Source organism: Megalops cyprinoides, chromosome 11 (genome assembly GCF_013368585.1).
Source record: "Megalops cyprinoides isolate fMegCyp1 chromosome 11, fMegCyp1.pri, whole genome shotgun sequence".
Classification (NCBI taxonomy): Eukaryota; Metazoa; Chordata; class Actinopteri; order Elopiformes; family Megalopidae; genus Megalops; species Megalops cyprinoides.
In genome coordinates, this window is record NC_050593.1 from 2,095,358 (window position 1) to 2,108,728 (window position 13,371).

At 43.2% G+C, this 13,371-nt stretch overlaps 1 protein-coding gene across 2 annotated transcripts; it reads right to left on the reverse strand.

Moving 5' to 3' along the window:
* Positions 1-11,596: 11,596 nt before the first annotated feature.
* LOC118785495 (gamma-crystallin S-like) lies at positions 11,597-13,218 on the reverse strand. 2 transcript variants are annotated; one of them, XM_036540185.1, is made up of 3 exons: positions 13,201-13,218; positions 12,116-12,358; positions 11,597-11,869 (listed from the first exon to the last, which is right to left on the reverse strand). In XM_036540185.1, exons 1-3 carry the CDS (start codon positions 13,216-13,218, stop codon positions 11,597-11,599), a joined length of 534 nt encoding a protein of 177 aa, XP_036396078.1. The 2 variants fall into 2 exon arrangements, with proteins under 2 accessions (XP_036396078.1, XP_036396077.1); XM_036540184.1 differs by having other exon boundaries at positions 13,186-13,209.
* Between the last annotated feature and the right edge of the window lie 153 nt (positions 13,219-13,371).

The window sequence follows — 13,371 nt, forward strand, 5'->3', positions numbered from 1 at the left end:
ACATGAGCATGCAAGCACACTTGAACACACACACCCACACACCCCCACCCAGATAAAGAGACAGACAGTGGAGGGGCTGGTGGTGTTCGTGCATTGTTTGAGATGTATTGACAGCAAAGCTGCAGCCACACAGAGTGAGACTTTAATGAGTACAGTCTGAACCAGCTGGGAAGTCAACTGCAGTGGCAAATAACCTAAAGAGACTGTGTTGTGCAGTCTTTCATTATACATTACAGACCTGGTGAGAACACTTAGGACCTCACCACTCCTCCCCCCATATATATATATATATATATATATAAATCATTTCAGAATCTTTTCTACCTTTATTGTGAAATTGCAACCTATAAATTAAAGTGGAAAACAATAAGAAGCATTTTATGAGAAAAAATGAAAAATAAAAAATGTACAATAATCTGGTTGCATAAGTGTGCACACCCTTTATAATTGGGAATGTGGCAGTGTTTAGAATCAAACAATCACATTAAAACTCATGTTAAATACTAATTAGTATATACCTGCCATCAATTAGTTACTGATTAACCCAAATAAAGTACAGCTGCTCCTATAGGATTTTCCTGACATCTTCTTGGTAACATCCAACTGGAAAAGCCATGGGCTGCAAAGAGCTTACAAAGCAGGTACGGGAAAAATATCAATCAGGAGAGGGTTACAAAAAAATTTCCAAGGCATTGGATATACCATGGAACACTGTAAAGACAATGATCAACAAGTGGAGAAAATATGGCACAACAGTGATATTACTAAGAACAAGACGTCCCCCTAAAATTGATGAGAAGACCAGGAGAAAACTGGTCAGGTTAGGGAGGCTGCCAAGAGGCCTATAGCAACATTAAGCGAATTGCAGCAATTTCTGGCAAGTACTGGCACAGTACTGACAACAATCTCCTTCATTCTTCATATGTCTGGGCTACAGGGAAGGGTGGCAAGACGGAAGCCTTTTTTAACCAAAAAAAAAAAAAAAATCCACGCCCGGCTAAAGTTTGCAAAAAAAATACATCCAATCTCCTAAAACCATGTGGAATAATGTGTTATGGTCTGATGAGACCAAAGTTGAACTTTTTGGCCATAATGCCAAAAGATATGTTTGGCACAAAAAAAAACACAGCACATCACCAAAAGAACACCATCCCCACGGTGAAGCATGGAGGCGGCAGCATCATGCTTTGGGGCTGCTTTTCTTCAGCTGGAACTGGGGCTTTAATCAGGGTGGAGGGTATAATGAATAGCTCCAAATACCAGTCAATTTTGGTGCAAAACCTTAAGGCTTCTGCTAAAACACTTATGAAGCGGAATTTCACCTTTCAGCATGACAATGACCCAAAGCACACCTCCAAATCAACAAAGGAATGGCTTCACCAAAACAAGATCAAGGTTTTGGAATGGCCCAGCCAGAGTCCAGATCTAAATCCAATCAAAAATCTGTGGGGTGACCTGAAGAGGGCTGTGCACAGGAGATGCCCAGCAAATTTGACAGAGTTAGAATGCTTTTGCAAGCAAGAATGGCAAAATATTGCTAAGTCAACATGTGTCAAACTGATTGACTCTTACCCAAAAAGACTGAATGCCGTGATAAAATCTAAAGGCGCTTCAACTGAGTCTTAGTTTAGGGGTGTGCACACTTATTCAACCACGTTATTGTACATTTTATTAATTTTAATTTTTTTTCCCTAAAATGATTCTTATTGTTTTTCACTTTAATTTGTAGATCGCAATTTCACAATAAAGGTAGAAAAGGTTCTGACATGATTTATCTTGGTTTCATTTTTTTACATCACAAAAACATTTTAACAGGGGTGTGTAGAATTTTTATATGCACTGATGAGGATATATTACATCCTAGCCATTGCATTTACTATGGCAATGTTAATTCACATGCTATGTCCCCCTCCGATGGAATCAGTATGTAGTGGAGCTCATTTAATGCATCTGGATTGAGCAGGGGTGTTCATATTCCCTCCTGTGGTAGAGTCCTGACCTCTGCAGTCCAGGTGAATTGCTGTTTTTGTGCTGCTTATGTTGCTCCTCATGACATAATTGCTGTGTGTCTCTGTTGTAGGCTGGTTGCATGAGCTTGCAAAGGCTGGGCACACCCTACCTCCTATCCCCCTTGACTTCACTATTCAGTGTCTCCGATTCACTGCTCCCCACCATATCTGATGGGGCTGCAGCAAATGACAGCCAGTGGAATGTATCTGGGGCAGAGCTGGCAGGGCGGGACATAGGGAACTCCAGCCAATGGAACATGACAGCAGCAGGGCTGGGTTCAGGGGGTGGGCTGCTGGCAGCCCACAAAGCGGGCCAGTGAAATGGGTCGGGGGCGGTGCTGGTGGGCGGGCCATCAGTGCGCAGCTCCTACGTGACGTCCTTGTATTTTGCCCTGAGCAGCCTGACCAGTGTGGCCTTCGGGAATGTCTCGCCCAACACAGACTCAGAGAAGATCTTCTTCATCTGCACCATGCTCATTGGAGGTGAGCTCTGACATGTTATGCCACTTGGCTGCTCTCATCCAAAAAAAGTCTACTCACTCACTGTAATACTCAGATTCAGCTGTGCAGATTCACTAAAGAAAGTTCACTCACTGTAATACTGTGCTATGTTGGTTTGCTCTTACAGTATGGTCACACACAGTGGTCTGTTTGTCTTCCAGTATGTTCATATACATTGTTCTTTTGGGCTTACACTATGGTCATACACATTTTATGTCAGAACTCAGGCAGAGACTCAGGTGCAGACAGGGAAGACTGGTACTCGAAAGGTTTATTGAATCCAAAGTGAAATCCCAAAACATGGTCAAAACAGGCAAGGTCAAAAACCAGAAAAACACAGCTATCAAAACCAAAAGCAGATCCAAGAAAACGAAGTCGAGGGAAACAGGTAAGGCAACAGAACCGGCAGGCAGAAACAGAACAAACGGCGAGTAGCGTAACAGATAACTGAGACAAACTGGCAACGAGGCAAGAAACAAGCAGGGAAGATATAGGGCTAGACTGATGAGGAGATGGGATGCAGGTGCGCAGGCAGGCAGGTGGAGACGATCACGTAATCAGAAAGACAGAGACAGGGCGGAGAGCAGGGCAGGGCAGAACTTCCCATCTGGTCATTTACGCAGTAATCCATTGGCATGACAGTTCAGTTGTATCTACTATGATTGGCTGAACCAAGATTTGGTATTATATTTGGTGATGCCCTGCTCCCTGCAGCTCTAATGCATGCAGTGGTCGTTGGGAATGTGACTGCCAGCATCCAGCGCATGTACTCCTGCCGCTCACTCTATCACACACGCACAAAGGACCTGATGGACTTCATCTGTGTGCACCGCCTGCCCAAGGCCCTGGAGCAGCGCGTCATGGACTGCTTTCAGACCACTTGGTCCGTCAACAATGGCCTCAACGTCAGCGAAGTGGGGCATGCACACTTACTCTCTCACCCATTCTGAACAGACTGGACACCTCTCTGAACAGTATCTTGAGTCACATCATCTCAGATGTGGCTCAGAGTCACATGCAAACCCCTGTCGACTGCTGTTACACTCTCCTTAGTTATCAAACTCGCCCTTGTACTCCCGTCCTCCTCTTCCCAACATCTCTCTCTCCTCCCACCTCTCTGCCATTCTCTCCCCTTTTCCATCACCTGCTCCATCTCTGTGTCCCCGCTTCTCAACATCCATCTTTATTACCTGTTTCTTCTCCCATCTCCTCCATTCCCATTAGCCTGAATGTCAGAGTATGTTATAGGCCACCAGCCTCAGACAGCAGTGTTAACAGTATGCTCTTTGATAATATTAAGCTAGCATGTCAGGAGGGTGAGACAATAGTAATGGGGGACTTCAATTACCCTGAGTACCTGAGGTAGGGGAACCACTTGGAACAAGTGACCACAGTCCAGTTACATTTGAAGTTTTTTTGGCAAATTAAGTCTGCATTCTCCAATGGTAGAGTTTTCGACTTTAGACGAGCTGACTTTATTTAGATGTGTGACTATACAAGGAATATAAACTGGGTACCTCTTATAGATGGCAAAACTGTGAAAGACATGTGGTGCATATTTAAAACGATTATTCTGGATGTACAGCGTAAATTCATTCCACAAGTGAGAAAAGGGAAGCTGAAAAAGAAGCATCCACAGTGGATGAATAAGTCATTACGGGACAGTTTGAAATAAAAAAGGAAATTATTTAGAAAATACAAGTTGGACAGCTCAGAGAGTAATAAGATTGAATACAGTAACGTGAGCTCAAGTTAAGAAAAAAATAAAAGAAACCAAAAGGCATTTTGAAAGACAGATTGCACTAGATGCAAAGAGCAACTCTAAATGCTCTCTTCAATACTACAGCTGTAAAAGGATAGTTAAAAATGAGATAAGAGGTATAAAAAATAAGGATAGAGTTATGGTTTATAATAACAAAGCTATTGCTGATACCCTAAAAATTCAATTCTCAGAGTCTTATGGAGGAAATTGATTTAAATGATGCAGAAGTACTAGATAAACTCCAAAAACTTAAAACAAATAAGGCAGCAGGCCCCGATGGAATATATCCAAGAGTTCTCAGGGAACTGGCGGAAGTGGTTTACAAGCCTCTGACAGTTATTTTTAAACAATCTCTCAAAACTGGAGAAATACCAGATGACTGGAAACATGGCAGTGTGGTACCTATCTACAAGAAAGGTGACCGGATTGATCCAGGAAATAATAGGCCTGTCAGTTTAACTTGTATCAAACGCAAAACACTGGAATCCATCATTAGGCATAATTTGGAACAAAACCTTGAACAAAATGGTATCTTAAATGATAGCCAGCATGATTTTCGCAGAGGGCGGTCATGCTTAACAAACCTCCTGGACTTTTTTGAAGAAGTTACAGTGTGTTTAGACTGAAAACAAGCTTTTGATATTATCTATTTGGATTTTCAAAAGGCATTTGACAAAGTACCACATGGGAGGCTCATAGTGAAAATGAAATCTGCAGGTGTTACAGGAGCTATCACTGAGTGGGTTCAAAGTTGGTTATCTAATAGAAAGCAGACTGTAACTGTGGGAGGTATTGTATCAGAGCAGGGTCCTGTATGAAGTGGAGTACCACAGGGATTGGTGTTGGGGCCTTTGCTATTTCTTATATACATAAATGATCTTGATGCAGAGGTTAGTAGTAAAATGGTAAAATTTGCAGATTATACGAAATTAGGGGGTCTAGCCAACAGTATAGAATCAACTAAGGTAATACAGGAACACCTAAACAGCATCCAAAAGTGGGCAGATACCTGGCAGATGACATTCAATTTAACTAAATGTAAAATCTTGCAGGTGGGAAATAAGAACCTTAGACAAGACTACTTCATCGGGGGGGGGGGGGGGGGGGGGGTCGGGGGTGAACTAGAATGTGCTCAATTTGAAAAAGACTTGGGAGTAATAGCTGACCCAAGCTTAACAGAATCTAGGCAGTGTGCTGTAGCAGTGAAAAAAGGCCAACAGGATGTTGGGATATATAGCAAAAGTATATTATTATATTATAAATCTAAAGAGGTTATATTGAAATTATACAATGCTTTAATCAGACCTCATTTGGAATATTGTGTGCAGTTCTGGGCACTGCACTATAAAAAAGATTGAGGCTCTTGAAAAAGTTCAAAGAAGGGCAACTGAATTAGTTCCTGGCATGAAATATAAAAGCTATGAGAAAAGACTCAAATTACTTAACCTATTCAGACTTAGCAAGAAGAGACTTAGGGGTGATCTAATAGAGGTTTTTAAATTTATAAAAGGACTCAATGAGGTTAACTGTAATAGATTTTTTAGGGTGAGTTCAGTCTGTAGAACAAGGGGACATAAATGGAAACTAGTGAAGAGTAAGTTCCGCACTGAAATAAGGAAGTACTATTTTACACAAAGAGTTATCAATACAAGGAATAGGTTGCCAGGGCATGTAGTTGAAGCAGAGTCCCTTGCTGTGTTCAAGGCCCGGCTTGATGCAGTTTTGGATTCTCTTTAATTGAAATGGCGAGCTTAGTTGGGCCGAATGGCCTGTTCTCATCATAATATGTTCTTATGTTCTTCATAGTACGGTGTCAGCTCATTGAGAGCATTGGAGAGTCTTTCTCCTAAAACTCTGAAATCGGTGTCTTGAGCTCCTACACCGAGATAATTTTCATAAATGAACCTTCTGGTTCTCTCACTATGTGGTTGGTCGTTATTTAGATGTTGAAGAGGAGTGGTGCAAGCACACTCCTCTGTGGAAGACCATTCTTGAGTGTTCTTCATCTATTCTTCCCACCTAATTCAACAAATATGCGCCTGTTAGCCAGCATGGTTTAAATGAGTTCTGTCAGCTTGATGTCCTTAGTCATCTCCAAGATTTTATAGAGAAGGCATCTGTGGTTGACAGTATCACAGGCAGCTGACAAGTCAAGGAACATGACTCCAGTTACCTTCCCTTCCTCATAACCATCTTCAATGCACTACGTGAGGTTGAGTACTTGGCTAGTCGCTGACTTGCCTGGGCGGAAACCTGCTTGTTCGGGGATGAGGTGTTCATCAAAGACAGGAGCAACTCTGTTAAGAATGAGGAGCTCAAGAAGCTTGTAGGTATGACTCAGTAGCGAGATGGGCTAATAGTTCTTGGGTAATGATGGATCTTTCCCCAGCTTTAGCAGTAGGGCTGAACGATTAATCGATTTTAAATCGAAATCGCGATTTTAAACAATGTGATTAGCAAATCGCAAAGGCTGCGATTTAGGATAAACATCATGCAATGCATCTGACCCAGGGTTTAAACTGTCGTGTCAATGGTATCACAAATTCATGTCGTCCTCCTTGTGTACCAGTCATGCTCACCAATCAGAAGTGGCCCAAGGCAACTGTGTATATGCCCACCAACAACAAACACATGAAACCCAAGGAAAACATTACATTCCTGGTGCAGAAAAACGGCCTCCGCTGAGCCAGAAGCAACATTGGACAATTTAGTCGTGAAAAGCAGCACTTCGGTGGTATGGGAGTATTTCCGGTTTGAGACGATAGATGTGCAACAAAAGAAGGTATTGCGCAAGGTCTGTCATGAAACAGTCGCCACATCACGAGGCAACATCACAAACCATCAGCACTCGAAAAAGCACCACAGGCAGCTATATGACAAGTGTACGGCCAAAAAGACAAGTGAAAGTAGTGATGCTCTAGCCCAGTCTAGTAAACAAACTACTATTTCAGTTGTTTGCGACTGTTTTACTCCGTATGAAAAGGGCTCACGAAGGCACCGTGAGGTAATGAACGACATAACGCACTACCTTGCTAAAGACATGGTGTCTAATAACCCTTTCGTGTGTACAGTCACACCGGTGTGATTACACATTTGCGTGTGATTAAAACATGAGATTGGAAAAATTCTAGCTAATTCTAGCTTTGAGGAAACAGCTATTTAACCTTAAAAAGTATAGCAAATGTGGCAGTGAAAACTATAAGAAGCTTAATAACCCTAATGAAAACATAACAAACCATGTAACATAATACGCCCGCTACATAGCATAAAATAGGTTACGTGCAAAAGGGTTAACACCGTGACCAAAGATGGGTTTCAAAAACTCCTCCGAATGCTGGATAAAAGATATGCAATTCCCTTTTATTTGTTCTGCACTTTATCCTATATTGGCAGCCTTTGTGGGGGAAAAAAAATTACAAGTTAAATGCTGGTTATCAGTAAATAAATGTTTTAGTGGAATGTGCAATTTTTACATATTTTGTGTAACATTTATATTTCTATTTCTACTATTATATGTAGTGATCACTTTTTTGATTATTATTCTGTGGTTTGTCAGTTTATATGCTAATTGCTGGATATCAGTAAATAATGTTCTATTGATTACAGATTGTGCAATATTCAGATGCTGCTCCTGAGCCATTAGTGACCTAGCCTACCTATTTCAATGTCAGAGTGTCACTATTACCCATTGAATATTGAATTGAAGCTTGACATTCAAAAATTATATCACAAATCAAATCGCAATCGCAATATCTGTCAGAAAAATCGCAATTAGATATTTTCCCCAGATTTTTCAGCCCTATTTAGCAGAGCGAGAACATGAGCTTTCTTCCAGATCTTAGGTTGCTCATGGGATCTCAAGCAGTAGTTGTACAGTTTTAGAAGCCAGTTCTTAGCCTCAGAACCAAAGTGCATGATCTGCTCAGTTGCAATATTATCCAAGCCAATAGCTTTGCCAGGTTTAAGTGGAGAGATGTCCGTGTTCAGCTCTTCCATGGTGAAGGGTCTTGTGAAACCTGGGTCATTGCTGTACTTTTTGCAGTTAAGTTTTATCTTGTTCTTTCTCTTTCCACTTCTAACATTGACAAGCAGTTGGTGGGCAACTTGGCAGTAACCTTTGGGTGCTGAGAGGCTGCTTTTGCAACAACAGCAATAACAATAACATACGTAACATAATTCATTATTGGTGATGCTTTCTCTCTTTCTCTGTGGCTCTTTCATCTAAAGTTCTGCTTTAAAATGTTTGTACTGGCTCAGGCCAGAGCCACCACATGGACCTGAGGGCATAAAATAGTCAACACTTTTTCTTCACTTACAGAATTAGAACAGACAACATTAGCATATTACATGCTGGCTAAACTCTGCAGCCTGGTGGTGTATTAATGTGTTTGGTGTGTTAATGCTGGTGCGGATTATGAGTGGGATTCAGTTTTTCCCCATTTTTTTTTTCCTTCGTTCAATGTTTCCTTTTTGTAATATCTCCACAATGTAGCTGTGAGTGATGACTTTCAGAGACAAGAGCCCAGGGTTGTTTTTTTTTTAATAAAATGAAGATTTTCAAAGTAATAAAAAAAAACTTTCATTCCCCCTCTCTCCCTCCCTCCTCTTCCTCCCCTTCTCTTTGTTCTCCTTTCTCCTTTCTCTTTCTACCCCTTTAACCCTTCTTTCTCCTTCTCTTCCCCCTCCCTCTTTCTTCCTCTTCTTTTTCCTTGCCGCCTATGACCTTCCAACTGCTCTTTCTGTCTCTCCCTCTATCACTCATTCTTTTTCTGCCACCGCTTTGTTTCCTTCCATCTACCCTCTCTCTCTTAGCTACTGAAGGATTTTCCAGATGAGCTGTGAGTAAACATAGCAGATATACATATCTGAGAGGTGGGGCTCTGCTCAGCACGTTAGTGTGACCTCCCTCTGTCTCTCTCCTGACTCTCCCTCTCTCCTCTCTGTCCTCATTCCCTCCCATTCCCATTCTCTCCTTCTCCCTCTCCTCTTTTTCTGCATTCTTTGTCTTTTTTCTCACTCTAGATGAACAGTCTATCCCAACAGGTTATGCAGCTCAGCCAGGAGCTACGGGAGGTGACCCGCCTGCTGCAGCCCCTCCTCCATCTCAGTCCTGACACCCATCTTGACCCCAACACCCAGCAGCAGCACTGCCCTCCCACCCCCTCCAGCTCTCTCCAACTCCCTGCTGGACTGTGTGGACAATAGAGAAGGGGGAAAGTACAGGAGTTCAGCAGTGTGATCTTCAAATGGACCATTCATGTGGAGTGACACTGTTAAAGGGGCATGTAAGATAAAGGTGAACACTGAGAATGTCCACTGCAACCAGCTGAGAACCTTCAGTGTGTATCTGGACCACATGAGTGCTAGGAAGTGGCGGAAGTGGTTCTTCTTTCTTTCCCTGCTCTTTTCCCCTAAAGGTTGATTTCACATGCCTAATGGCAGATTATCACTTACGGCCTCCTTTGGGTCTGGGTGGGGGGTGGGGGGTGGGGGGGCGGCTAGATGTATGCCAGAGAGAATGGTGATTTTTTTGGCTCAGGCAGAGGTCCATTTCACTGCATATTGACAGAGAAACTAGCACAGTTTCCGCCGTTCTTCTCTCAAACACCACCGACTGGGTCTAATAAGTCATCACCTCCAGGTCAGGGTTGGAGCTGTGGTCAAAGATCATGTGATTCCAGTCACTAGTGTACTTTTTGCATTAAAATATGCAAAAATGTGCTTATTTATTTGCAATACAGGGGTGTAATGACTGTTCCCATTTTGGCAGGGTAAGAAAAATCCCTGTTGTGTTCCCATATGTCCAACAGAGGGCAGTGTTTATGGAACTGCCTTAGCCAAAGAAAGAGACCTGATCAACCTATTGGTATCATTTGGCAAAAAAAAAAAAGATTTGAAAACAGAACAGTTACATTTTTAGGGTTTTGCACAGCAGAAGGGACACAGATGTGGACGGAGGAGATATTTTTCATGATTTTTTCTGCCCTGCCTCATTGATGGGTGTTCAGACTTATGGATTCAAAGTTTTGAGGGTGTGTGTATGTATTTGTGTGTGTGTGTGTGAGTGAGTGAGTGTGTGTGTGAGTGTGTGTGGGGGTTCATATCTGCATGAAATACTTTTACTGCAGGAGGAATGTTGCTTGCTTGCAATACTGGGTGGGGGGATAATGGGGATTGGAAAAGCATGCGTGTGCTTGAGTTTGTGTGAGTGTGTTTTACTTTATAATACATAGACAGATGTTGATGTTTTCAGACTCCAACAAACAGATGGTCATTGGCCCTGTACAACATTAGACCTAACTCAGACAGCAGTGCTGGACATTCTCAACAGCTGCTGTCAGAGGCACCACTAGGTGGCGCTCTCACAAAACCTGTGCATAAACCTGGGGTATGTTGATCCTCAGTCTAAATTTATCCCAGCAGTCCTGGTTTCTCTTCTGGCCCTTACATTCAGGACATGGTTGGAGCTGATGTTTTACATTGACCATATCAAGGTAACTTTTGCTGAAAATGTATGTTTGCTATGGACTTTAGTAAGCAACTGACACCTCACACGTGCAGCTCAGTATTTGCCACTGTGGAAACAGTGTCTTTTCTATCCCTTAGGTCAGGTCAGAGCTATGCTTCTTTTCCATTCAATAGTTTTCATAGCAAACTCAAATTTATTTAAACACACTTGCATTCTCTAACAAAATTATAAAACTATAAAACTGTTTTTCATAAAACTAAAATCATATCCTGTTATAAGATAATATTTGTTCCTAAATGATGTTACATGGTTTATGTTTAGTGTGACTTGGACTTTACAACTTACAGTGAAGTGCCACCTTTTCTTTTGGTCAGTTTAAAACAAATGTGGTGTCTTTGTGATTTGTGTGATATGGATTGGTGTGATTCAGTTTTTAAAGAGGTTCTGCAGCTTGCTATTCAGTGCTGATGTTCAAACAGAAAGCACAAGCAACAGTCATTTTTTAATTGCTCTGAGCTCGACAAGTGTGGGCCATGGGGTTTGATTTTTTCTGTAAGTCTTCAGGTGTGACTCTTTATCACTCTTGAGTTTTCAGAGCTATTGAGAGTGCAGATCCAAAAAGGCAAACAGAGAGCAATGTTTCCATTTATCTGTCCACAGGCAGACAAATTTGCATGTGCAGTGCAGGTACACACCGGACACGCCAACCAAACGAAGACACAACACCTTGTGTGCTGGCAATTAGGATTTTATTTTAGTGGAGGGACTTCAGTAGGGCTGTGGGCCAGCAGGGAGGGGCTTGCTCAGTGGTGGCCCTATCAGAGTTGGGAGATTTTGGGGGATGGGGGTGAGTGGTCACTCAGTGAGGCGTCTGAAGGACTGCACCGTGGGGCACACTGCACCCCAGTCTACGGGCTTGCGGTACTCGCCTTTCTCCACCACGTACTGGCGCCCGCGGTAGTTGGTCTGCTCGTAGAGGATCCACACCCCCTCCAGGACCTTGATGGAGTGGATCTCCCTAGCACGGAAGCGCTCCAGGACTGAGGGGCAGTCTTCCGTCGCCTCAAACACCTGGCCCCCAAATTCACTCTTATCAAACAGCTGGATCTTGTACTGGGCCCCGCTGGCCTGCAGGGACCGGTGTTTGTCAGTGGAGAGGATTTGGGAATTGGGGGGCAAAAGTAAGAGATGGGAAAAGGGGTGTGACATGAAGACAGTGATTAAAAACACCTTGTACGTCTCACTTTCATCTAGATTCAAGTTCATTTCTGTCTCCGGAGGCCTCTGTACATTAACACTTACTCTCTTGGGCCTTAAAGAGAGGAGAATATCTGGGGGATTGTTTTCTCCTGTGTGGTACAGGAAGGGGCTTACCAAGTGGATCATCTTGCAGGAGCTGAGGCGGTCGTTGAGGCCCATCCAGCGCTGGTACTCAGGGTACTCGCCACGGGTCAGCACGTACTGGTACCCCATGTAGTTGGGGCGCTCATACAGCACCCAGCAGCCACTCTCCACACGGATGGAGTTGCAGCGGCTCAGGTAGGCATGGAAGTCTGCACACTCGCCATCGCACTCATAGCGACGACCCTGGAAGTTCTTGTCCTCGTAAAAGATGATCTGCAGAGGAGGGTGACAGAAGACCAGGGCGTTAAGAGGAAGTGACATGTTTCCAAAAAAAGGACCAGGAAGTCACCCAGAAAGCCCCACAGAGCAGCATCCTCAGCATCAACGCTCCTGAACAGAACACAGCAGGTAATCTTTAGCCCCTACCTCTAACACATGCTTGAAATGTACTGCTAAATAACATGATATTGCTTATGTAATTACATTACAATCAGGGATGAGAGTATCTCTGTGAAGTGGAAAGGATGATAGAGACTTATCCTTCCTTGTTTGGAGATAGTGGCCATTGTCTGTTTTGTAATCTGCTCAGTGACTCACTCCAGCTGACCATGTCCATATATGCTCCAGCCTCCGTTGTCTATGGAAAGCTTACTACAACAGCCCAGAATAGTCCTATTATGCCATAAAGTCTATCTCCTCAGTAAAGCAATATTCATGATGCTTAGAAACCAAGTACAATCTCACCAATCTTTTCAAACAGACTGCACACAGAATGCAATCAGAATTACAACTCACCTCATTGTGAACATAATTAGAACAGTTAGGAGAAAGAAAACCCTGAATTTGGAAGAATTAAGTCTGTTCAGCGTGAGACCTGATTGCTGCAGATTTGAGCTGCTTTCCTGATAAGAGGACAAGCACCCTGTCAGCCTAAAGTGGGAAGATATCAGCCACCGCATGACCGCCCATGCAAAGTAAAGTAGACGTGTTTCTATGCGAAAACCTTAAGACTGCCGTCAATCATGTCTTGCGTATTCATGCCTACTGGCTGGACATTACATGTCGCGTTTCTCGGAGGGGGGGGGGGGGGGTGGCGTGGCCCGCGCCGTACTCACCCTGCCCATTTTTGACATTGTTCACGCCCGCCAAGGTGGTGTCCCTGAAGTCTGCGTGAGGTGGTGTCGGAGTCCGGGCATGCCGCGGCCCTTTATACCCACAGGGGTTTTGGAAATGGGGACAATCGCTTTGTCATGAAAATGAGGTCCAAAAATTGAGTCAGTGATTCT